The sequence below is a fragment of the Abrus precatorius genome, unplaced genomic scaffold (assembly GCF_003935025.1).
Source record: "Abrus precatorius isolate BTA unplaced genomic scaffold, Abrus_2018 Scaffold9, whole genome shotgun sequence".
NCBI classification, from domain to species: Eukaryota; Viridiplantae; Streptophyta; class Magnoliopsida; order Fabales; family Fabaceae; genus Abrus; species Abrus precatorius.
Genome location: NW_020874439.1, coordinates 30,605,254 through 30,630,348, shown reverse-complemented (window position 1 = coordinate 30,630,348; position 25,095 = coordinate 30,605,254). Strand labels below are relative to the sequence as shown.

Sequence of the window (25,095 nt, the reverse complement as noted above, 5' to 3'; positions counted from 1 at the left end):
CTCTGTGTAGTAAAATGTTTTTAGTAACATAAGTTTTCAAAGATTCTTTGTTAAACTAAAATAAAAAGAGCTAATTATAAGTTTATTACATAAAAAATGATCTCAAATAGCATTTAACTTATTAAAAGGTAATTTTTAATAATTTATATTTTCATAAAATAAATTTTAACACATTTTATTTTTTAAATTGTTTTAGTCAATTATAAATTATGCATTTTTGTTTATTTTATGGATATAAATTTTCAACTGGCACTTGTGACGTTCGTGTGTTAAATAGAAAGAAATTAATGATAGAAATTAATTTTAAAATTTTTTAAAAACTATTTTCAAACAGTACTTCCTGACCTATTCTATTTTATCTTAAAAAATTGTAGAAGATAGGTACCCACCAAAACTCGAAAATAGAGAAAGCAAACTAAGTCCCAATCCGCAGACATGCCCTGCAAAACAATATCCTACCGTTAAAAAATATCAATCGACGTTCCTAGATTTCCCATATATCAATCCACGGATCACAAACTTGAACCGTGGATTAATTTAAAATCCAATGGTAGAGATCAAAATTCAAAATTCACGAACCTCTTCCTCCCGCTCCAATAAATACCACACTCTCATCCTCCTTAATCACTCCAATTCTAACAGAAACCCTAAATCCCCAAAGTCGTGTTTACTTCAAATTTTCTCGAGAAAATGTCAGGTCGCGGAAAAGGTGGAAAGGGTTTGGGCAAGGGAGGTGCCAAGAGGCACAGGAAAGTGCTTCGCGATAACATTCAGGGAATCACGAAACCTGCAATTCGTAGATTGGCGAGGCGAGGTGGCGTGAAGAGAATCAGTGGGTTGATCTACGAAGAGACAAGAGGAGTTCTGAAGATTTTCTTGGAGAACGTGATTCGAGATGCGGTGACGTACACGGAGCACGCAAGGAGGAAAACGGTGACAGCCATGGATGTCGTTTATGCTCTCAAGAGACAGGGAAGGACCCTCTATGGATTTGGAGGCTAAAGGATCTCTCGTTTTGGGGGTTCCTTTGAATGTTGAGGATGTTTGTGTTTGTTTTATAAAATGAAGCATGTTAGGTTCTATTTTCCATAGAAACAGAGTATGTTTAAATGGTGGACATAATATCTCAAAACACTTGTATTTGACACCATTTATGTGATGTTTCATGAGAATGTTTTGAATGAAAACATTGTAGTGATCGGCTTATAAATCAGTTCTTGTAACCTTGATTCAAAAAGGCAAGAAAAAACGTATATGTATAATGCCCTCTTTTTTATATATTTTTTCAAATTTTTTTTTTATTCATGCGTTTTAATTCAGATCCTATTCGGACGCGTTTAATCAGTTTTTATATATTTTTTCATTTTATACAGTAGTATTGATTTACTTTTAATTTTGAGCACAAAATGATAATATATAATGACTTAAAACAATCATAGAATCATCGAAGAAAAGCCATTCATAAAATCATTTGTTCTAATTAGGAGTAAAATATATTCCAATTTTCCAATAATAGTATGAAAAATCAACCACGTATGATAAAATATATGAAACAATTCAAAGAAAAATAATAGTTGGTCATGCTAGTTCACTCAAATAGAATTTTGTTTACTTATAATATTCCAGCTTCAAACTTTAAAGAAAACTATGTAAAACTATGTACTAGTTGAATCAATTTCATCAACAATATTGCAGTTTCTTTGAATATTAGCTCTACATTCTTTGAATGAATTGCTTTTCCTACCAACAGTGGATTTGATTAACAAAGTTGTTTGGCTCCAAGACTTAAGAGTCAAACCGAAGCGATTACATTATAAAACGTGAAAGAACTCAAATAAGAAAGGTTCACAGAAGGGTCTTTCAATGAGAAAGCAAAAGCCTTATATTGGAAGGCAAAAAAAAAACTCCACTTTTCAGTCAAAGATACTAAAAGCATTTTTATAATTTTTTTAAAAGGTTTTGTTAATATGAATTTTTAGTGTTGAGGATAAATAGCTAATAATAATAAAATTTTATTAAAAATATTTATTATATTTTTATAATTTTAATAACTGTGTATTTTTTTTTATTTATAAATACTTAAACTCATCTGTAAAGGCTAAAATTAAATAAAATAAAATAAAATAAATCATCTACGTTTTATCAAAACATCGTGTATTTTTTAATTCAGTGATCAGATTGTATAACTGAGAATCGAAGAATCCATCGATTTGCCTTAAAATTGAGTTTGAGAACCAAATTCAATTTTGAGATGCCCAAATTTACCCTAACACACTTGAAAAATTACAAATACCCTTTTCATTGAAGGGTGCTTAAGTTGGAAAAAAGCCAAATCAAACAAGCACTAGAGTATTATACCATTACATTAAAGCATAAATATATTATCTTCAAACCTTTTAATGTATATTTTTTCTTTAGATCATTAATGGGACATTATTATTATTATTTGAATATATTACTTTTATTTAAATTTAATTACAAATACAGTTTTAATAATTTTTTCAAAAAAAAAATTAAAGATTAATAATACTACAATAAAAATAAACTAATACAAATATTAACTATTTAAAAAAATAAAGAACTATAAATAAATAAAATATAAATAATCTTTTAATATAATTCTATTTTACTTAATATATATTAACATATTCATATAATTTTTTAAAAGATCTTATCAATTAATGTATTAAAAAAATTGATTAAAAAATAATAAATGATAAACTTTTATTAAAATCATAAGAATAGTTAATAAAAAATTTTACTTTTAATTCTCCAATTAAATTTACGTTTTTTATTTGTTGATCTAAATAATTCTATTTAAATCAAATAAATTTTTTTTATTTTGCTTGATGCCACGTGTTAAAACCTGTAGTTTTTACGTGTCGTATTTATATTGTATTCTAAAGTACATGTATCCGTGCAACATCCATCAAACCAAACTGTAGTAACTGTTGTTTGCGCTTGTTTTTGTTGAGTGAAACTATCAAATACATCACATTTTGCGGGTCTTCTGTTAATTTCCATGAATCTACTGTCTTCTCTTGGATCTCAATTTCCTGGAATTGTCAAATGGGTCTTTCTTCCATTACAAGACACAGAAGAAATCAAGGAATGTTCAGATTTTCTTGTAGCTATGTAACATGCTGACAGCTAGCAATAGCATACCCTTATGGTCAATCTGCAGACCAAAAAATTATTCATAAATTTCTTGAGTCTCATTTTCGTTATAAATATACTTACGTATTTTTTTAAAATTCGTAGTCCACGCCATACCTTTCATCAAGTAAATAAACAAAATTATCAAATAATGATAACACACATACACGAATAATTATATCCCTTCTTGTGAAACTCTTGGTATTAATTACGACATTCTTGTACTTCCCATTGCTTAGTTTAAATTATTTAATTAATAACCTTGGCTGAGTGGACCCTTTTATATAAACAATGTCTGACTTTTCTTTATCATTTTGCCCTTGAGAAGGAGCACTATATTTAGCTTTACACCCCTTTGTGACATTTTGTGTTCAAGTCACCTCAAACTCAAAAGTCCAAAAGAACTGTTTGTGGCATTTTTGAAGTATAGAAAACGCGTAGTGACTAAGACTGGCACATTATGGTCCAAACTCCAGCTAGCCATGGACCTGAAATGCTTTTATTTATTTGTTTGTTTGTTTTTTCGTGGCTGATGATCCTTTGACTTGGTGGGAATAAAAGGGATGAACTTTTTGTTATAAAAAAACGTGAAGAAGAACTAGAAGAAAATCTGTTTTGAAATCAGCTTTAAATGAAATTTGAACGCATGGGAAGAGAAGAATGCATGAAAGGAAAGCAAGTTAGACCATATTCTTGCTGATTTTTTGTTACCCTTTACAAAAGATGATATGGAATAGCTTGTGCAAATGAAGAAAACACCAGGCATCAGTTTGCATCAATCTAGACAAAGAAAAAGGGATGTTGGTTTCCATGATAATGGTGTAGGCAATGGCACACAAAGGAATGGTGTTAAGAATCATACTGGCATGACATATTTCAAGTCTGCTTTCAAGAGGGTTTTTACCTTGTTTCTCTCTGGGAAAAGAAAAACAGCCTCAGAAGGTGTTGAAAGTGAAGACAGAAAGAATACACACAAAGTTAGAGGGGTATCATGTAAGTTTGATGAACAGTGATAAATGTTTACTTTTTTACCATTTGATGATGTGAACTCATTTCATTGTGTATGATCATGATTAAGATTAACCCTTCATGTTTTGTTTTTTAGGGAATGATAAGTGCTTTTGCAGTATTCGTGTATGTTTGGAAACACTTTGAAAATCATGTAAATATGAATTCAATGCAGAATTCGTTAAAATAAACATTAATTCATGGTCATTCAAACGTGAATCCAAACACGCACGTTTATCTTTGTGCAAAATCATGTGTTTTATCCAAAATTAAGATTTCTTGGAATTTGCAGCTTCTACAGATTTATCATCTGATAGTTTCCAGAGTTCATCAAAAGGGAAGTTTTCTCATTCCTCTGCATCATCATCTGCCACTGCAAGTAGTCAGCTTGGAATGGGAAACTTCTCCTTTGAGGAAATTTACAAGGCAACAGCAAAGTTCTCTCCAGATAATAAGATTGGTGAAGGTGGGTTTGGAACGGTGTATAAGGGAAAGCTTAATGATGGATCCCTTGTGGCTATAAAGCGTGCCAAGAAGGTATTGTGGCATTATGTTCAAATTTTGATTATATCCCTTCAATAGAACTTGTTCAATTGTGATTGAGTAGATGAAAGAGTTCATCATATATGAGCCTGATCATATAAAATATGAATTATTTTTTTTTTAGTGTTATTAGTTTTTATCAATGAGCCTGATCTAGTGAAGTTGCCTGACAGGATATACAGAATAAGAACTTGGCTGAGTTCAAGAATGAAATAAACACCTTATCAAAAATTGAGCACCTGAACCTTGTGAGGTGGTATGGATATTTGGAGCATGGAGATGAAAAGATTATTGTTGTTGAATATGTTAATAATGGAACTCTTCAGGAACATCTACATGGTAAGTCAGGTTTTAAACAGAACTCTGTGTAAAGGTCTTGGTAGTCTATGGGCTTGTTTGGAAGAATTTATAGAGAGCTTATAGATATAGCTTATAACTCCCATAAGCTCATTTCCATTTATTTCAGTAAGCTTCTTGATATTACTTATCAAAATAAGATATTTTCAGCATATTCTAGAAGTTTCATGATCAAATCCATCCCATAAACCCTTATATTAAGAGTAGCTTATTGAATAAATGCTTAATTAAGATGGCACCCAAACAGGCCCTATATATTGGTATATAATGCATTATGAAATACATCAGCTTTATAATCAATTGTTAGCGCCTAGAATGACATAGAAGTTGTCAATTATTAATGCAGGTACACGGGGAAATGGACTAGAAATTGGTCAGCGTCTAGACATAGCAGTTGATGTTGCTCATGCAATTACATACCTTCATATGTACACAGGTACGTTTCCTCAGATTTGAGAAGAAAAAAAATATGTAACCACAAATATGAGTTCCTTGACTATTGATTTGTTTCCACCTATACTCAATAATGTTACAACAATCATTTAGTCTTGTTTGTGCTCTTAATACCAATGTATATGTGAAAATATTTGAATGATTACATGAGAATCTGTGTGTTCATTTGGTTGACAGATCATCCAATTATTCATAGAGACATCAAAGCATCAAATATCTTAATCACTGACAACTTAAGGGCCAAAGTGGCAGACTTCGGTTTCGCGCGGTTGGGTGCACTAGACCCAAATGCAACCCATATTTCAACTCAAATTAAAGGAACAGCTGGTTACATGGATCCTGATTACATGAGAACACAGCATCTTTCTGAAAAGAGTGATGTTTATTCATTTGGCGTGTTGCTTGTTGAAATGATGACAGGGCGGCATCCAGTTGAACCAAAGAGACCTCTCAGTGAGAGAGTTACAATTAAATGGGTAAGTATGTCCAATCTTCCAAAGAGGAGTGCTAGCAACACACTATATTACACACTTTTTTAACACAATTATTAGTTAAAGTTTGCTAGAAACTACAAAAGTATGAGTGAGAATCATTAAATTAAGACAGGGAGCACATAGTTTTGTGATTTTTAATAAATTTTAGCTAATAACTAATATTGTACTAGAAAGAATGTGTTACAAAGTGTGTTATTAGCATTTCTCATCTTCGAAATGCATTGCAAAATCAGAAAAAAGAAATTTTTTTTTTACTTGATGAGAACATTATCATTTTCGAATAAGTTGTGATTGGTTCAACTATATCCAGACAAAATATAGAAAACATAAAGTGAATTTTGTGCTGCATCCAAGTAATTCTAAGAATGCACAGTGTGGTTAGTGGATTATTCTAAGATAAAGATATTACAGGTTCTGACTGACAATATTGTTTTGAAAGATGTAGGAAGTAGCTAAACTATCCCAGGAATCATTTTGAACTATTTAAAGCATTTTTGCTTTTGTTTGTTTGTGTACAACTAACTAATTTAAAAGTAACAAACCTAATGACAAAAGAAGTTGAATTTAGTATCTCTGTTCACTGCAAATTTCTTAAACAGTGCCAATTTTTGGTAGTTCATTTTGGTTTAGAAATGTGTATCTCTAGTGTGGTTCCTCTTTTATGCTTGTCAGACTAATTTAGAACTAGGCTAATATTTAGTATTTGCGCGGGTCACGGTCAGAAGTGGGTTGTGACACAGGGAAAGGAATAAATTAATGGTAACAAGTAGTTGCTAACATTACCTTATCAGTGGACTAATATTTTCACTTATAGTAGATGTTAATTGACAATTCTTCTCTTAGGAAAGTTTAAGTCACAAGTTTAGTTCTACAGGGTTTATTTAGTTTCCAGTCCTCCATGGGAGTTACTGACTATATAATGCCATGACTAAATATATCATTCTTTGCATATAACTTGCTTTCACAAGTCATTACACTTGCAAGGCCAGAAAGTACCAGTTTTGGCTATTAAAAGCTTATTATGGAACGTAATAAGCTTACAGTATATGATATTGAATTTGGGGATTCCACGAAATGCAGGAAAAATAATTAAATATTTTTATAATTTTTCTAATAAATAAGTTTAGTGAACTAATTATAATTAACTTATTAATATTAAATTAGTAATATTGGTCAAAAAATGAACTCAAAATAACAGCATAAGCTCTCCAATAAATTCTCTGTTTCTAGTTTTGACTCAATGATTAAGTTTGATTATATATCTTCGGAACCAAACCTCATTATAATAAAACACGCAGTATTGTTATAGATAGCTATTAACATTGAGGTTGTGGGATGACAATAGTTGAGCAATGTTTGTTAACCGAAAGGTATGTTAGAGCCATACAGTAATCCTTGCTAAATGTGATCAGTAATCAGCTTACTTCATGTTTCTGCAAAACTATGATTTAAGTTCTCTTAACAAATTAAATTAGATTAGCAAGATGCTAATAACATGAAATACAAAGCATAGTATGCTCCTTCCCTTCCCTTGTCTCAATCTTATAAATATCATAACAATGAAAATAGAAGATGTTAAAACTTGAATGAATCACTGAATTGGTACATTTTGCATGGTATGCAGGCAATGCAAATGTTGAAACAAGGAGAAATTGTGATTGCCATGGATCCAAGACTGAGGAGAAATCCAGCCTCAAACAAGGCAGTGGAGAAGGTTCTGAAGCTAGCTTTCCAATGTCTTGCACCGGTGCGACGATTACGGCCATCCATGAAGAGTTGTGCAGAGGTTCTGTGGGATATCCGTAAGGATTTTAGAGACAAAACCTCTTCTCATTCTCCTCATGGTTCTCACCATTCTGGAGATTTTCCTCAAAGAGATGTTAGGAATAATAGACACATGACATACAAAGGCTATAAATATGTATCTGCATAACCAAATTCATTTATGAAATTTTTTCATTGATTGTTTTGATAGTCAACACATGTTTACTACAGCTATTGTTTGCATCATGTTCATTACTTGAAGCTTTTAGTTTCATGAGGTTTTTCCTCTTCCATTGAAATTCTCTAGGTTTTAGATTTTTTAGAGTGGAAGCTTAAATGGGTTGAGATTGCAAAATAAAGGGAAAATCAGCAACTTGGGTTTCAGAGTGTACCAGTTTGATCTTCTGTAGTGCATTTTTTAACTGCAGCATTCTTTATATGGTTGTTTGGGGTGTTTTGTAAAGGCTATTTGAAAACAGTGAGAATAATAGATTGCCTTTTTAAAAATACCATTTTTCTAATATGAGCATCGTTTCATATAATAAAAATGTATATACAGTAAGTTTTATTAATTCAATGCATTGATTCTAGTAAATGTTATAAGGTTTAATAAAAAAATATTAATAATGGGTAATAATATGAGTGTTATTTTGGGGAAAGCCAGCATTCCAAGACCATAGAAAGTAAATCAGTTTCTAATTAAGAATAACATATTCTGGCCTATTTTATTAGTCTTTTTTTCCCTTCTCGTCTTTACATTTTCTTAGTTAAATTGTGAGTCATGACAAACAATAACAATTAAGCCTTTTTTTATTAAGTGAGGCTGTTTACGTGCATCAAATGATGAAACAATATTCTATTGTAAATCATGTCTACAAGTAAATTATTGACCTCTAAATTATAATGGTTTTTTTTTATAACTTTTCTCAATTTTCTTCAACTTCTAGTGACTGAGATACTTTTCATGTGATCTACTCTCCTTAATAAAATTTCCACAGGTCTTATACCAATCTTGTTGGTCATACTTATCTGAATGAATCTTGTTAGAAATAAGGAAAATAGAAGTATTGTGCTTAGATAATCAAAATTTCAACAAACCTCAGATGCAACTCGATATTTAACTTTGTTTTTAAGGGTTTTATTCCAATGATACGATTGTATGTCCAAATTTGAAATCAGAAGTAGCATGAAGCCTCACAAAACAATTGCTTAAAAAAAGGTAAAGAACAAAAAAATCAGTGTGCAAGGAATAATGAAATAACAAGAATATTAATAGTTAATAAATAGCCTTCAATACTAAATCAATTGTGATAAAGTCAAATCAAAATAAAAGAAAGGCTAATAATAGCGTTTGTTTATAAGCAGCTAACGTGAAAAAAACTTGTGGCAATTAGCCATGAAAGCCAACGGATATAATACAATTATGTATATAGCCTTCAAAATGCCAATAACATGTTATAAATGAACAATATTTCAATCTGCTTAATGTGAACATGTTTTCGGTGATAAAGGTAATCAAACATTACCATGAAATCAACACATGACTAATTACCTGGTTATAATTAAAACGATTTTGATTTTTGTCTAAAATCAGAAGTATAATTAAGAAAATGATTGACACTTGAATCTCATATTTCTACAAATCTTTTTCCTATAAACTAACTTCTCTATCCATATCCAGTAATAAATATTTAGAACCTTTACTTAATTCTTATTATATTCAGGGTAGCAACTTTTGCTTATTTAATACTATATTCAAGGCAATAACATAACATTAATAATTATCACCTTGTTGATTCATCTAACAGAGATTTGACAAAATTTTGCATTAGTTGTTGATTGTTTTACATAATTCTTACTCTTTTCATCTTTGAAAATTACTGTTTAAAGTTGTCGGATAAGATTTTAATTTTCTTATTTTATTTAAATTACTAATTCAGAATTTATTTATGCAAAAAATAAATAGAAAGAAGATAAAAATATAAGTTTTGAGATAATAATTATGTTAAAGGTAAAATTAAAAGAAAATAATCCTAGAGTATAGTTATCGAATTTCTAATTAGCAATTCAAGTTGTGATAAAATATAGATTATGAAGTTGTTATAATTGCTATTGTTGATTAAAAAAATAACAAATATAATTACAGTTTGTACTTTAAAGTGTATATTTTCACCTTAGTGCCCAAATTCTTTATTGGCGAGGAAGAAATAAACTTATATTATTGTATTATTTTCTTTTTATACAATTTCTTGTTGCATATATTGATGAAGTTTATGTCTAAGCAAAAAATAAATAAATAAAATGGATGGTGATACTACAATAACTGCAAGTGTACTACCAAGCTTAGTTAAATTTTGAATTTTCTAGCTCATGAACTTGATGCATAAATATATAGGCATTAAAAAATTAACTCAAGTATTTTTATTATTTCAAAAAGAAATTTTAAACAGAAAAACGCTTCTTCTTTATTTTTTTCATTTTTTTTTCTTATCCTTATAACTGATTTATGAAATAGAAAGAAAAAATCGATTAAATTTTATTTTAAGCTGTAAATAAACTAAAGAACAGAAGAATGCAGAGATCCTCCCTTACTTTAGAATCTTTTTTTTCTCACATGTTTATTGGTATCATGATAAATTCAAATTAGATACTCTTTATTAATATTTAATTAAAAACAACAAATCAGTTACAAAAAATGAAAAAAAAAAACACTCAAATAAGAAAATTAGACTATGAAACCCACCAAATAAAGATATTCCTATTTTTCTGCTAAAATTACATGCCACGTGAACACTAAAACACTTATCTTACACTAACGTTTGTATCCTTTTCCGTGAACTCCGACCGCTCTCATAGAACATTGGTGAACCTTTTCTCGTTGTTACCGCTTCCAATCAAAGCAACCACGTGTCCTTCTTCTCACCGTTCCAAAACTATCTGATCCCATTCTTCTCCCAATTCCAAATTTTGCCATCCCAATATAACCACCCACTTTCATTTCATGTGACTCTTTGCTTCCTTCACTCTCACTACACTCTTTTTTGTCAACTTCAATAGGAGAGAAGAAAAAAATATCCCATTTTGTATGATATTTTTCTTCTTTTCTATTCATCATTCACATACTCCAAATCCTTCTCTTATTTTCCTTTTTATTTTGTCTCTTTCCACTTTATGATATTTTTCTATTCATCATTCACAATCTCACTTGAGCTATCATTGGGCATCAAATCTACTGATTCTCTTTTGTGGCCTAGCAATAGCACTCCTTGAAATATCTTCACGTATGTTTCCAAACCCTGATTTTCATTTTGCTTATATATTAATTTATTGTTTTCACACTTTCCTATTTCTTCAATTCTTGATCTCGATTAATTGATATATAGGTGGCATTAGTTGGAGTTGGAAGTGGTAGTTTTCTCTCACTTGGGGTGCTTTTTGTTCATGATCATTTTGATTAATGGTGGATAAAGTTTCAATTTTTTGACAATTTGGTTAATTGAGTGTGAAAAAAAATGTTTTTTTAGGTGACAGGAGAAAGATAAGGAATTGGAAATGGCTACTAAGGTAGAGGCTAATGGTGGTGGTAAAAGTGGTGGTGTTTCTACAGTTTCTGCCAAAGTTCCAGCGGTGGCACATCCATTGGCTGAAAAGCCTGATGAGGTTGCATCTAATATCAGTTACCATGCTCAGTTCAGTCCTCATTTTTCCCCTTTCAAGTTTGAGCTGGAACAAGCTTACTATGCCACTGCAGAGAGTGTTCGTGATCGTCTCATTAGGGTATGATGATATATTCTTTGAATTGGGGTGTCTATAAATATTCATTTGTGAGTCAAAACTGATTTACTTATAAACCGCAAAAGGCACTCTCCTCTTCCTATAGGAATATGGATGTGTTTCCCTGTCATGGTTCTGTTGTGGTTATAATGGTGATTGATGATGTTAGTATCTTAATAGCAATCGAGGGTTGACATCCAATAAAATAAGCTTTTTCATTGACAGAGAGTTCTAGGATCACAAATTAGTCATGCGACCAATTTGAGTGTTTCAGTGTATGTAAGTGTGCATGTGTGTGCACATGTGTGAAGTTGTGATCCGTTTTAGGGGAATGGATCCTGTCATGTCAAATTTTAAAAAATCATATACACGTGACATCTCAATTCAGTATTGTGAATTGAACTAAAATCAGGCACATTAATAAATGCTGGTTGCCATTTGTAACGAAGGGGCAAGTTGTGATCCGTTTCTTTTGAATCTATTTAGGATAAAAGCTACATAAATAAAGGATAATTAAATTATGCCAGATACATTGCATAAGTTTTTCAAGTTTTGTAAATAGTTTGTCCTTTCCTTAAGTAGTCCTAGGTTAGTTTAGTTGTATTGTTTGTTTGGATAGGACTAATGCTGTTATTGTACACTGATGATAACCACTTCAGCAATGGAATGAAACATACCAACATTTTCACAAAGTTGATCCCAAGCAAACTTACTACTTATCAATGGAGTTCCTTCAAGGTCGAGCTTTAACCAATGCTATTGGAAATCTGAATATCCAAGATGCATATGCCAATGCTTTGAGGAAATTTGGGCTTGAACTTGAAGCAATAGTAGAGCAGGTAACAACTAATTGCAATGTCATGACCAATCCATGCAAAAACATTTAATTGCAAACCAAATGTCAAGGACAAAGTCTCTTGAAGAAAACAGGCTCACTTTACCTTTGCCAAAATTCTATTTTATTATAAAGAATGGGAACAGCAAGGATTAAACTCATCTACTTTGTCTAGCATAGGCACTTTGATATCATGCTAAGAACCAACTCACCTTAAATCTTAAGCCATTAGACGGTGGCACATGAATGGTTTTACATCTCTAACACCTCGGAATTATTTATCGGAAGAATGAAAACATGAATTCTGGCAAATAATGGTTTGTTTGTGTTTTTTATTCCTGGAAACATCAAATCTCAACCAATGTAAAATAATGCAAATTCAAAGCGAGCATTCCATGTTAAAATATTTTTTAAAAAAAAGAATATAAATAGGTAAATAATCTAATGAGTACTGAGTAATCTTACGTTATACTGTGACGGGATTCATCCAAAATAGTTTACATGATTTTTATTTCTTAATCATGAACTAGTTTTAATAAATTCAACTTTTTTTTTTTCAGGATGATAGTTTCTTCCAAAAGTTTACATTTCATCATATCTGTGATTGATTTTAATCTCTAGAATATAAAAATTGATTGCTGGACCATTCAACATGAAACTTTGCAGGAGAAGGATGCAGCACTAGGAAACGGTGGTCTTGGTAGGCTTGCTTCTTGCTTTCTAGATTCCATGGCAACACTTAATTTGCCTGCTTGGGGTTATGGTTTGAGGTATAGATACGGGCTATTTAAGCAGAGAATCACCAGGGAAGGTCAAGAGGAAGTTGCAGAGGATTGGCTTGAGGTATGATTTATATCCTTTATTTTTAATCTATGGAAATATAACACATTTTTCATGGGATACTGATGTGTAAAATCAAATGAAAATCAAACAGAAGTTTAGCCCCTGGGAAGTTGTGAGGCATGACATTGTGTACCCCATCAGATTCTTTGGTCATGTTGAGGTTAATCCTAATGGAAGGTAAGAGTAAATCTACTTACTAAATCAGTTTAATCTTAATTTAATTGTAAAAACAAGCTATACACTATTCAGATACAGTGATATAAAAGTATTCACACTTTGGTGTGTATACCAGCCGAAAATGGGTCGGAGGAGAGGTTGTGCAAGCGCTGGCTTATGATGTGCCAATGCCAGGTTACCAAACCAAGAACACCATCAGTCTTCGCCTCTGGGAAGCAAAAGCGAGTGCTGAGGATTTTAATTTATTTTTATTTAATGATGGACAACATGATGCTGCTTCAGTGCTTCATTCACGATCTCAACAGGTTTGTATCAGCGATTTTATTTTTTTTATGTTCAAGAATAATTGGGTTGTCATGGAAATGACTGTGAAGAAATTGGTGAGTGGCTACTGTTTGTGACCAGTGCCATATTTTATTTATATTAGATTAATAGTTTTTCTACCTGCAAAGATCTGTTACAGTTATAAGAATGAAATACAAACAGAAATATCTTTGCCATTATAATATCGTAAAACAAATCCTGTTGACTTATGTTATGTCGCCAACTCCCATAATCCTCTCCCCTTGTCTTTGGTCCATGTAAAGAGGATCAAGCATAAAATTTTGAAAAGTGATTCTATATTAAAATTTGTATTTGTAGATTTGTTCGGTTTTATATCCTGGGGATGCCACAGAAGGTGGAAAGCTTCTACGGCTGAAGCAGCAGTTCTTTCTCTGCAGTGCATCACTTCAAGTGAGTTAAATCCACCTTATAGTTTTCCTTTTCATTTTAAGTGTGCCTTATGTTTCCCTTGTAATTTGAAGCTAGGATTGAAACTTTTAGCAGTGGTGGAAGGTAAATGATTGTATTATGTTGATTTAATGTTGTCTTATCTTAACTCAAAGCATAGACCACCTTCATTTGAAGGTTTAAGAGATATTATCATTTATCACTAATTCACTATCCCCTCTCAGTCAGTTGATGTAACAAAAAAAATGTTCTAGTTTCTGTTGGACTTATCATAATGAAAGCCTTAGCTAACTACCCTTTCTTAATGTAACAAAGAATGTATTCTGGTGTTAATGGCATATATACTTTTCACATGAGAATCAATTAGGATTCAGGACCATATTTACATAATTCGTTGTTCCCAGATACCAACAAGAAATTTAGTTACCTCTATTGTTTGACATGCTTTCCTTACTATTATTCACTCCTATCTTGGACCAAGTACAGGATATAATTTCCCGATTTAAGGAGAGGAGACAAGGACCTTGGAACTGGTCTGAATTCCCAACAAAGGTTGCTGTACAATTGAATGATACTCACCCAACACTTTCAATACCAGAGTTGATGCGATTACTAATGGATGATGAAGGGCTCGGATGGGATGAAGCATGGGAAGTGACAACAAGGTCAGTAAATTGTAGAAAATGTTGCCTGTAATGGTTATTTGCCATTTCTTTCTTCCATCACCCCTCACATTTGTAGTGTATAACTGTATAACATGCTGCTAAAATGCAATGCTATATCTTAACCAGGACCATTGCTTACACCAATCATACTGTCCTCCCTGAAGCACTGGAGAAATGGTCTCAACCTGTTATGTGGAAACTGCTTCCTCGCCACATGGAGATCATAGAAGAAATAGATAAGAGAGTAAGTTGCTCACCTTCCTTGTTTCTGATTGATTAAGGTGTACTCATATTTTTTAACATGGAAATCATTAAATGCTTGCAGTTCACTGCAATGATAAATACCAGCCGATTGGACCTTGAGAGTGAGCTTTCCGCCATATGCATCTTGGACCATAATCCCCAGAAGCCAGTAGTTCGGATGGCAAATTTGTGTGTTGTTGCTTCTCATGTGGTAAGTAGTGCACTTCTTTGAACTTAATAAAATAAGAGTCTCATCCATCTTACTGTGTCATTGTTTTCAGTCCTCTTATTTCTCCAAGGTCACCAAAACATTCCAATACTGATTTAGGAAAACACATTAAACTGAACAACTTAAATCAATTTCCAGTTACATTTTAATTCTAGCTAGTATATTTCCTGCGTGTTATATTATTTTCTTGAAGATCTTTTGGTTGTCAAGAACCTCTGCTATGTTAATGCCACAATACTCAGTTCACTTGTTTTTCCAAACTCACCTAGTGTTCTATTGGAATAAATGTTAAACTGAACATTTGAAACGAAGGTAAATCAGAATTTTGTTAACATGTTACTCTTCCAACACATTACCTGTAAATAGATTCTTGGGTTTATTTCATTGATCAATGAATACTGCAATTTATTCGTAAAAATGGATTAACCAATCCCAAAGGGATTTCCTGAACTAACAGTATCTCCTAAATGAATCCTACTGGGAAAGGCATGAAAGCTACATATCTGGAGATAATAGTACAGGAGAAAGATATTACACTGAGAAAATAAGGGAGAAACAAGAGGAGAAAACAGTGAACATTTATTGCAGATTTCATTAATCTAAGTGTAAATTATTCTTGTGATGGTGTCATGGTTCTTCAAAGTGAAGAATATTTGTTAAATGAACACCATTATGCTCTATTCAAATGTTACTTTTCATTGAAAAATATCTGTTAAGATCTAATTTGTTTTTTCTCTATCATCTCTTCCAACCATTCATCTAACAGAAAAACTATTGCAGTGTAAAAGTTGTAACCGAAGAATTAAAAATGGTCAGTGCAGTTGTCTTAAATTATGAATAAATTAGGTTGTCTAAGATAAGGAATACCAAACAGCCATTTATGTGTAACCATTTTTTTTAATTATTAGTTTTCTTTTGCTCTATAAGCCTGTTGTTTATATTTGTGCAATTGATTTCAAAGGAATTTTATTTACTTCTTGGTGTCTATCTCTTTGCAGGTGAATGGCGTTGCCCAGTTACACAGTGATATATTAAAGTCAGAATTATTTGCAAATTATGTTTCAATATGGCCAACAAAGTTCCAAAATAAAACCAATGGGATTACACCTCGAAGATGGATCCATTTTTGTAATCCTGAGCTAAGCGGGATAATCACCAAGTGGTTAAAAACTGATCAATGGGTAACCAACCTTGACTTGTTAACAGGTCTTCGACAGGTGAGTACCTGGATGCTTCTCTGCAGCTAACTGATTCTCATCACTGCAGCATTCTAACCATAAATTCCTGGTGTATTTTTCCTTGTAGTATGCTGACAATGAAGATCTGCAAGCAGAATGGCTTTCTGCAAAGATGGCTAGTAAGCAGCGCTTGGCACGGTATGTTCTGCAGGTGACAGGGGAGATCATTGACCCAGATAGTTTGTTTGACATTCAAGTCAAGCGTATCCATGAATACAAGAGGCAGCTACTAAATATTGTTGGTGTGATTTATAGATATAAGAAGCTAAAGGTATGAGAAACAGCCCACAATTTGATAGAGTAAATTTGTGAAATGAACACTGCTCTAATTTACTAATATTTTTTGTTAACACGTTTAACCCATACTCATAATGAGTCATGGTCACATGTGTCCTTATCCTTCTACACAGCAATAGTTAGCAACCTATGTCAGAAGCTAATTCATCAACACTGACTAGTGGAGTATTTCATCTGCATTCATTTAGGAGAAACTCACCATTATACTAAAGATATGATATATGCTGAAGATAATCATTATAACTAAACTGTAATAGGAGATGAGCCCTGAAGAGCTTAAGAAAACTACTCCACGCACTGTGATGATTGGAGGAAAGGCATTTGCAACATACACAAATGCTAAAAGGATAGTCAGGCTGGTGAATGATGTTGGTGCTGTTGTCAACAGTGATCCTGAGGTCAATAGCTACTTGAAGGTAACATAATTTGTATAACTTTCTAAATGTGCCTTGTTTTGAAAGCAGAGTAATCAGGATACTAGATGCGTTGTTCAGAAGTTATCATACTTATATATTTATAATGATGGAGGCTGTGAAAGTTTATTGCTAATGGTTCCATGTCAGGCCCCCAAAATCGATTGGGCATACCATTAGTAAAGGAAATTTAATGCAATACCATATGTCCTGTCAGTTTTTCATTCCTATATATTGCAGCTGGATAATTTACCCAAACTCCAATTTTCTGTCCAAGTGCTGGGGGCAAACATATATGTATATTTTCACAATTGACCACAATAAACAATATTGTTGAAGTTCCACATCAACTATAGATATGGCTAAATAAGATTTTATAAAGGCTAAAGCAATCATCAGCTTATATTCTCACTCTTTTTTTCAGGTTGTGTTCATCCCGAATTACAATGTGTCTGTGGCAGAAATGCTGATTCCAGGAAGTGAGCTTTCTCAGCACATTAGCACTGCCGGCATGGAAGCAAGTGGCACAAGCAACATGAAATTTGCTTTGAATGGGTGCCTTATAATTGGTACTTTAGATGGAGCTAATGTGGAAATCAGGGAAGAGATTGGTCAGGAAAATTTTTTCCTCTTCGGTGCAACTGCAGAGGATGTCCCACGACTGAGGAAGGAAAGAGAGAATGGCCTGGTATGCAGTTACATGCATTCTTGTAAATTTTTGGGTACTGAATCATTTTCAGTAAATACACACTTTTCTTTTCAAGAACTCTCTCACAAAGCTGAAAAACTAAAAAATTCTCAAAATAAGATGCTTTTCAAATTTTCAATTTTTTCACAAAGACTTGTTAACACATGACCATTTTTTGTGATTTAAGTTCAAGCCTGATCCTCGATTTGAAGAGGCAAAGAAGTTTATTAGGAGTGGAGTGTTTGGAAGCTATGACTACAATCCATTGCTTGAGTCTTTAGAAGGAAATTCGGGTTATGGTCGAGGTGATTACTTTCTAGTTGGTTATGACTTCCCAAGCTACATGGATGCTCAGGCAAGAATTGATGAAGTGTATCGGTAAGACTCTATCTCTCTTATTTCATGTTTAAACTCATAACTAGTTAGTGACTTGTGCTACTGCATGAATTATATTACGATAAAATTTTAAACATAGGTTAATTTATAAATAAATTGAATAATTTAGTCATGTATATATTGTATAAATATTTTAGAACTATAAAATTTTATAACGTTATTATATATAGAAAAGTACCATGTGAATCGGGCAAGAGAAAGATACAATACACAAACTTAGGTTGATATTTTCAATCCTCGCCTCATCTTGATCAAAAAGCCAAAAAGAGATAAATTTATAATTAGATAACTTCTTAGTAATGGGAAAACAGGTAAACTAAATCTAAAGGATAATCTAAGATATAATATGATTAAATATTTGAGTATTTTCATATATTCTAACAATTTGTGTGATTTGAATGCAGTGATAGGAAAAAATGGCTAAAAATGTCCATCTTAAGCACTGCTGGGTGTGGAAAGTTCAGCAGTGACCGGACAATTGCTCAGTATGCCAAGGAAATTTGGAACATAGAAGAGTGCCGCGTACCGTAATTTCAATTGGATATCTCTTTCATTCAAGTTTCTGTATAGCACAAAAAGAATTATAAGTAAAAAGAAGTGAGTACAAAATAATTTACTGAAAAATAAGAAAGATTTTAGCTTTCTATTTAGCATATCATACAAGATTTCAGCTGTATTCTTATGTTAGATACTCTCTCAGCCATCTGCTTCTGACAGATAGAGATTGCTATATGCAAATAAATCTGAAGTTTAATATTCTATTTTGCAAGTAATATCAAAATTTGCTCAGCCTTCCAAATTTGAGTAGTAATTTTTATAAATAGTTTTTTCTTTTCTTTTCTTTGCAACTTTCATCTTCTCATTCATAGTTAATTTTAAATACCTTATTATTGATTGTGGGACTTTCGAGAATAAAATTTAAAATTTTTATATTTGCTTGATCTTTTAAAGTATCAAAATAATAAACATGTTTTTATTAAGATGAATTAAGTGCCTGATTAGTCTACTTACAATCGATTCTTCTACAATCGTTGCGGTCAAATGTGTAACAGTTTACATAAATAATATCCCGGCCGTCTATAAAATTTTAAGAAATCGATTGTCTTCTAACGTCAGAGCAAACAAGCCCTAAAATGTTAGATACACTAAACTCTTGAAAAAGTATGTTATAATTTTTTAAATAAATGAAGGGAGTATAATTTAATTTAAAAGTGAAAATGTAATTTGCCTCCCCTATTGATTTTAGACTAACAAGAAAATAAGCATTTTGAGTTACATGACACTTTTCATTTACTAAATCCCTTAAATTACCTTGGGAAATATTCTAACAAATGTATACAAAGAAGTTTATAATAAACGGCACACAGTTTGAACTCGGTATATTTAATGAAAAGCCAAAATTTCAACTCATGGTTAATAGATTGGCTTATAAGTACTGGTCTAGAATACAGAATTCAAAAGGATTCGTCAAATGAAAACGGAAGTTGTAATATTTGAAATTAACAGAAAAGAATAAAGTAAAAGCAAATTTTCTTAGGTAGAAGTGCCTCCTACAAGCTCTAAATTAACTTGTGTGGACTGCTTAAATCCAAATTAAAAATACGTGACATCTATTCAATAATTTCTCTCGGCCTGCGTAACATGTGATCATACCTTGTGTGTTTGAGCAGTAGTTCTGCACCCTGATTTTTTTCGTGTGCTCATAGACACTGTCGCTAAAAATTGGACAACAGGAGCATTCAACAGTTCAGTAGTCCGGTTGACCAAAATAAAAATTCATTAGTCAGACGGCAGCTACGACGAATTAACCAGATTATGCAGTGTATTTGATTGATAGTTCATCTGATTAATTTAAATGACGTTATTATAAAATTATTGTAGAACGCAACAGAGTTAATTTTCTTTCAAATGCAAAACATTTTTTTTTCATTTAAATATTTTGTAAAAATTGATTTAAAGTTAGTAAAATAAATGTTTTCCCAACTTCAACAAACATGCTAAAAAAAATTAGAATATTTTTTTAGAATAAGGACTTTCTATATTAAAAGGACTTTTGGCCCGAGTACACAGTACGGAGTAATCGAGTACTGATTTATATATTGATCCTTTATTTTCAACATTAAGAAAGTCAAAGTGATAATAGTCTAGAAAAGCGGACAAAGAACAAAGTAAAATAAAAATGCACCCAAACCAAAAGAAACTACGAGATCAGGTCATCTACACTGACGGTGACGTATTTCCAGCAACCATGATACAAGAAATAGCATTCGGGGGTCCCAAGACAAGCCCTGAACGGAACTAACGAAGAAAACTCCATCTACAACTACATATACCTACGTGTCACCAAACCAGTTTTCACTATAAGCCTAAGATGTTAAAGCCGATCGAGGACCAACAAATTTCAAGCTGAAGGAGAAGCAGATCCTGGAGTATTAGACCTCGATACTGATCTTGAACTTGCACTCACACTCACACTCGGGCTTCTTGAGTAGCGTTTTGAAATACGGCCACTTCTTTTGGAGCTTCTTGAATGAGTACTCCTCCTTGATCTGGGGGACACACTTCGCGAGTAGCCCCTCCTTGAAACAGGAGAGGCACTCCTTGAGTAGCTCCTCCTTGACCTTCTCTTTGGCCTAGGAGAGGCACTTCGAGAAACAGACCGGTAACGGTGCCTTCCATAGTGGCGATCATCAGGTGAGGCACTTCGAGAAACAGACCTGTAACGGTGCCTTCCATAGTGGCGATCATCAGGTGAGGCACTTCGAGAAACAGACCTATACCGGTGCCTTCTGTAGCTGCGCTCATCAGGTGAGTCATATCTTGAGTCATAGGGAGAGTATGATCTGTCCCGTATGCTGACAGGTGATCGAGAATATGACCTTTGTCGATCATATCGATAATAAGACCTGTGCCGGCTATAGTATGGAGAGTAAGACCGCCGCCGCCGGCGGTAGTGGTATGGAGAGTAAGACCTCCTCCCCCGCCGGAAGTCAGGAGAAAAAGAACGACTCCTGCTACGATCAGAAGAATATGGTGACCGACTATAGCTTCTTCTGTAAGGAGAATAGCTTGGAGAGCGACGAGGAGAGTGGCTTGGAGTACGGCGACGACCTATATGTAATGAGATAATAGAGATTAGCAAGAGTACACTAAAAAAAAAAAATATCTCCACAATCAAGAACAATAAATAAATGAAATCACATGAACTATGACACACCTCGAATAGTCCTCAGCCCAAGATACCGTCCAGGTGTTGGGGTTCGACCACGTCGTCTTTTAGCCTGCAATAGATGCAGAAAACAGCATGAATACAAAGGTATAGTCATGCACAGGTAGGCAAGCAATAATAACATCAATATAAAGTTAAAAACATTACATATATCCCAAAAAAAACATCTAAACACTGCAAATTGTGAGAGAAGGATCTTTCAGGACCATAAAACTCAAGAAACATAAAATAAGATTAAAATGCAATAAAAAAGGAGAGAAATGCAGGGCATACAACCCCAATGATCTGATACTTGTTGATGTATTTGATTTGTTTGTTTAGTTGTGATTTGAGAGTTTGCTGAAGAGCTGCTTCACACAGCTAACCTGCTGCCACAGAAACTTCAAATGGAAAGAAGCACAAAACTTTCAAAACTCAAAAAGAACTGAAGAGCAAATCATTCATATAACTTCCACACATTGGAGTAGAACAAAAATTCAAAGCAAATAAAGACCCAATCCCCAAAATGAGACATTGCCCGAAAAGTATACCTTCTCCACAGTGATAACACGTCCTTCAAGTACAGAGCGATTCAGATACTTTACACATCGATCAGCCTCTCCAACAGTTTCCATTGTCACAAAGCCAAACCCACGGGATTCCCTTGTCCAAGGATCAACTACCAGATGTACATCTATCACCTAAGAAGAGCAACCCAAAAGTAAGACAAAGTAGACCACCATTAATAATTTAATAACAGCACAACTACATCTCCATGGCATACTAAGCTACTTCATTAGAACTGCCAACAAGCATATAATGGATTGAAGAGCTTACTTTTCCCTCAGTTGCAAAATGCTTCTCTAGTTCTCTCTTGGTGATCCTAGGAGACAATCCTGTCACATACAAATTGTTTCCAGGATTTTCGGCGTCTCTTGATAGACTCCTAAATCACCAGAAGAAAACAAATTTAAACACCAATGCATTATCAGATAATCAACAGATGATAATGAGCAAGCAAAAGATCCCACAAATGTTAGACTGATGATTCAATATGGGATTCAATACTACGAGGCGGGTTAACAATTACATGATAAATAACAAATGGCTTTGAATTATACAATATTTGCATATATCAATGTAAAACCATATCCCCCATTCCATCACGTGATTCAACAAATCAATTTTTCTCCTTATTTGCTTTTCTTTCACAATGCTTGTGAAAGACACTAAATAACTCAAATAAGATTAAATTACTAGATGAAAAGGAACTGTAGAAAGATGCAATACTAGATGCACGATGTTTCCATTGATCCATATGGCCACTCACTCTATGCACACCCTATGTGGCAACATCATTACTTGTTTTCATTCTCTCTGAAGTATGACATGTCTTATAACTATGCTCTGTGAAGCTTATGTATGACTTACTTGTTGGATCAAATTCTAGGTTAAAACTAATCATTAAACGTAATTTACATGCTATTTTTAATATTATGATCTTATGGTACTATACAAATTAAAGGGAAAAATAATTTACGGAAAAAGAATTCTCACCTTGACCGGCTTCGGGATCTTGACCTTGAGAGAGACCTGGACACAGACCTACTGAATCGCCTGTATGGAGAAGGAGAAGGAGAATACCTACAAAAATGAAATGGAAACATCTATTGGCAAAAAATGCATGCATCACATAAAACAGAAAAATAAACCAAAACACTGCGAACATCTAACCTTGATCTCCTTGAATATGACATCTGCAACAATTCCGCAAGCAACCCAAAAAATAAATAACAAATCAGTGTTTGAAAAATAAATATGGGGATACCAAGTATATACTAAGACAATGGTCAATCCACGTAAAATATCAAACTTAAAAAACTGGTTAATGTATGTATTTATTCCTTATAGTTGAAACTCATTTACGAATCAGTTCTACTGAAAAATACTTACGTTCTACTGAAAAAATACAAGTGTTTTATTACATTATAATTCGTGCAATCATAACACCGTTAGTAATAGTTACTATTTTTTCTTAGTATAATATTAGTCAGTGTTATACTTACAAAAGAAATTAAAACGTAACAAAATACTCAAATAAAAACTAAAACGTAATTTATAAATGAGTGCCAACTATAAGGTATATTTTAACCAAAAAAGGGTTGAGGGTACTTTTCAATTTCCCAACACACTATTTGTCCAACAAATACAAATTACCAACATCCAGATCCAAAAATTACGAAAGACTAGAAGTGTGTTTAGATTCACAATTTCATGTCTCTAAATTCACGTCTACTTTAACATTAATAGTTGTAGCTTGTATGTTGAATCCAGTTTACAGGACTTCCAACTTGAATTCTATCACACGCCATACTAATTATCCGTAACTTATCACAAATTACCAGTGTCTCCTATCAACAAAGCTTCAAAATAATGAAGTCCAATAATCAAGTTGTCATCCTAAATCGTAATTTAGTAGTTTCAAATCCTACTACTTTTAACGTCTAAATCCGATCCAGCGCTTTTCTATTCCATCGAACATCACAAAAACACAACCACACACACGCATAAAATTCAAAATCAACCTTATCATAAGTCCCTCTACTAAAACTCTAATCCAATCTACCCTGGTTCCAATAAAATTCTCTCCTACGGTCAGATTGTGTGTGTTTTTGTGTGTCGAAACTTCTAGAATTTTTTACAACAAATGAAATCCTGATAGAACAACAACGAGATTTCAAAGCCGGAGGGGGAACAAGTTCAATTCTCCACGCAAAATTCACGAACCGAAATCGCAATCAGCAAAATCGTTGTCCACAAATCCAATAAAGGATGAGAATGGAACTTACCATAACAACGGATGAATGAGGATAACTCGCTTTATTCAAATATGGAAGGAAAAAAAGGGGCCAGCACCGCTCTCGGTGAAGGACAGGGAGATGGTTGCGTTTTAGATGGAAAAGACGTAAAGCAGTAGAAGAGGTGTTTATATAGAGGGAGAAGCTTGAGGTTGAGATTACCCTGTGGAGGGTTCTGGAGATTCGGACGCCAAACGAAAATTAAACACGCTTGAATTCTTCGTGGGCCGTGGGCCGTTGGCTTCCGTCACGAAAAGAGTGGAGTATCTAATATCTATCATGCACGGTTCCGTTTTGTGCGGTTCGTATTTGTTGGCTATTGAAAAAACGCCAAGTGTGTTGTGAGGATCAAAATCGTCCTGTCTGCAAAATTTGAAAAGTAGAGAATAATTCTTTTTAATGAAAAATGTTGACTGCTTGAGTTTATAATATTATATAAGAGTGAGATGGTTATTTTTAAAGTTATAAATATTATAACTTTATTTTATTTAATAACCTAAATAATTATTTTTTATCTATATTTTTTAATTATGATATTTATAAATAAAATTAATTAAATTTATAAATATTATATGTTTATTTTTATTCTCTTATAAACAAATAATTTAACTAAATTAAAAAAAGAGATAATGACTAAAGAAATGTAATTAAATATTAAAAAAAAATTTAAAAATATTCTCTATAATTTTTACTCAAGTTATATTACATTTGCTTAAGTTAATTT

General features: G+C 32.8%; 4 protein-coding genes across 20 annotated transcripts; 3 read left to right on the top strand and 1 right to left on the bottom strand.

The window, feature by feature from the left end:
- The first annotated feature begins 632 nt into the window (after positions 1-632).
- On the top strand, positions 633-1,268 carry LOC113848855 (histone H4). Its single transcript, XM_027478214.1, has one exon. It carries the CDS (start codon positions 691-693, stop codon positions 1,000-1,002), a length of 312 nt encoding a protein of 103 aa, XP_027334015.1. The 5' UTR covers positions 633-690; the 3' UTR covers positions 1,003-1,268.
- A 2,420-nt stretch (positions 1,269-3,688) lies between these two features.
- LOC113848853 (calmodulin-binding receptor-like cytoplasmic kinase 1) lies at positions 3,689-8,324 on the top strand. 2 transcript variants are annotated; one of them, XM_027478212.1, is made up of 6 exons: positions 3,689-4,149; positions 4,457-4,701; positions 4,881-5,046; positions 5,411-5,500; positions 5,695-5,993; positions 7,636-8,309. In XM_027478212.1, the coding sequence occupies exons 1-6, from the start codon at positions 3,903-3,905 to the stop codon at positions 7,942-7,944; spliced, it is 1,356 nt and encodes a 451-aa protein (XP_027334013.1). In that variant the 5' UTR covers positions 3,689-3,902; the 3' UTR covers positions 7,945-8,309. The 2 variants fall into 2 exon arrangements, with proteins under 2 accessions (XP_027334013.1, XP_027334014.1); XM_027478213.1 differs by having other exon boundaries at positions 3,741-4,149; positions 4,890-5,046; positions 5,695-8,324.
- Positions 8,325-10,676: 2,352 nt separating this feature from the next.
- Positions 10,677-18,904, top strand: LOC113850214 (alpha-glucan phosphorylase, H isozyme). Of its 7 annotated transcripts, none has more exons than XM_027480648.1 (17): positions 10,677-11,056; positions 11,159-11,203; positions 11,300-11,552; positions 12,209-12,388; positions 13,051-13,227; positions 13,319-13,404; positions 13,520-13,709; positions 14,047-14,139; positions 14,623-14,801; positions 14,928-15,045; positions 15,127-15,255; positions 16,272-16,490; positions 16,579-16,782; positions 17,066-17,224; positions 17,646-17,909; positions 18,097-18,287; positions 18,710-18,904. In XM_027480648.1, exons 3-17 carry the CDS (start codon positions 11,328-11,330, stop codon positions 18,834-18,836), a joined length of 2,541 nt encoding a protein of 846 aa, XP_027336449.1. In that variant the 5' UTR covers positions 10,677-11,056; positions 11,159-11,203; positions 11,300-11,327; the 3' UTR covers positions 18,837-18,904. The 7 variants fall into 7 exon arrangements, with proteins under 7 accessions (XP_027336449.1, XP_027336447.1, XP_027336448.1 ...); XM_027480646.1 differs by having other exon boundaries at positions 10,681-11,056; positions 11,159-11,183; XM_027480645.1 differs by adding an exon at positions 16,040-16,084 and having other exon boundaries at positions 10,898-11,183.
- A 1,425-nt stretch (positions 18,905-20,329) lies between these two features.
- LOC113849649 (serine/arginine-rich splicing factor SR45a-like) lies at positions 20,330-24,469 on the bottom strand. Of its 10 annotated transcripts, none has more exons than XR_003502121.1 (8): positions 24,363-24,469; positions 23,248-23,270; positions 23,071-23,157; positions 22,351-22,459; positions 22,065-22,214; positions 21,811-21,914; positions 21,523-21,586; positions 20,380-21,416 (listed from the first exon to the last, which is right to left on the bottom strand). XR_003502121.1 is itself a non-coding variant. In XM_027479696.1 (7 exons), the coding sequence occupies exons 1-7, from the start codon at positions 24,363-24,365 to the stop codon at positions 20,707-20,709; spliced, it is 1,146 nt and encodes a 381-aa protein (XP_027335497.1). In that variant the 5' UTR covers positions 24,366-24,469; the 3' UTR covers positions 20,330-20,706. The 10 variants fall into 10 exon arrangements, 1 of the variants encoding a protein (XP_027335497.1); XR_003502125.1 differs by having other exon boundaries at positions 20,396-21,416; positions 21,811-21,902; XR_003502128.1 differs by having other exon boundaries at positions 21,341-21,416; positions 21,811-21,899.
- Between the last annotated feature and the right edge of the window lie 626 nt (positions 24,470-25,095).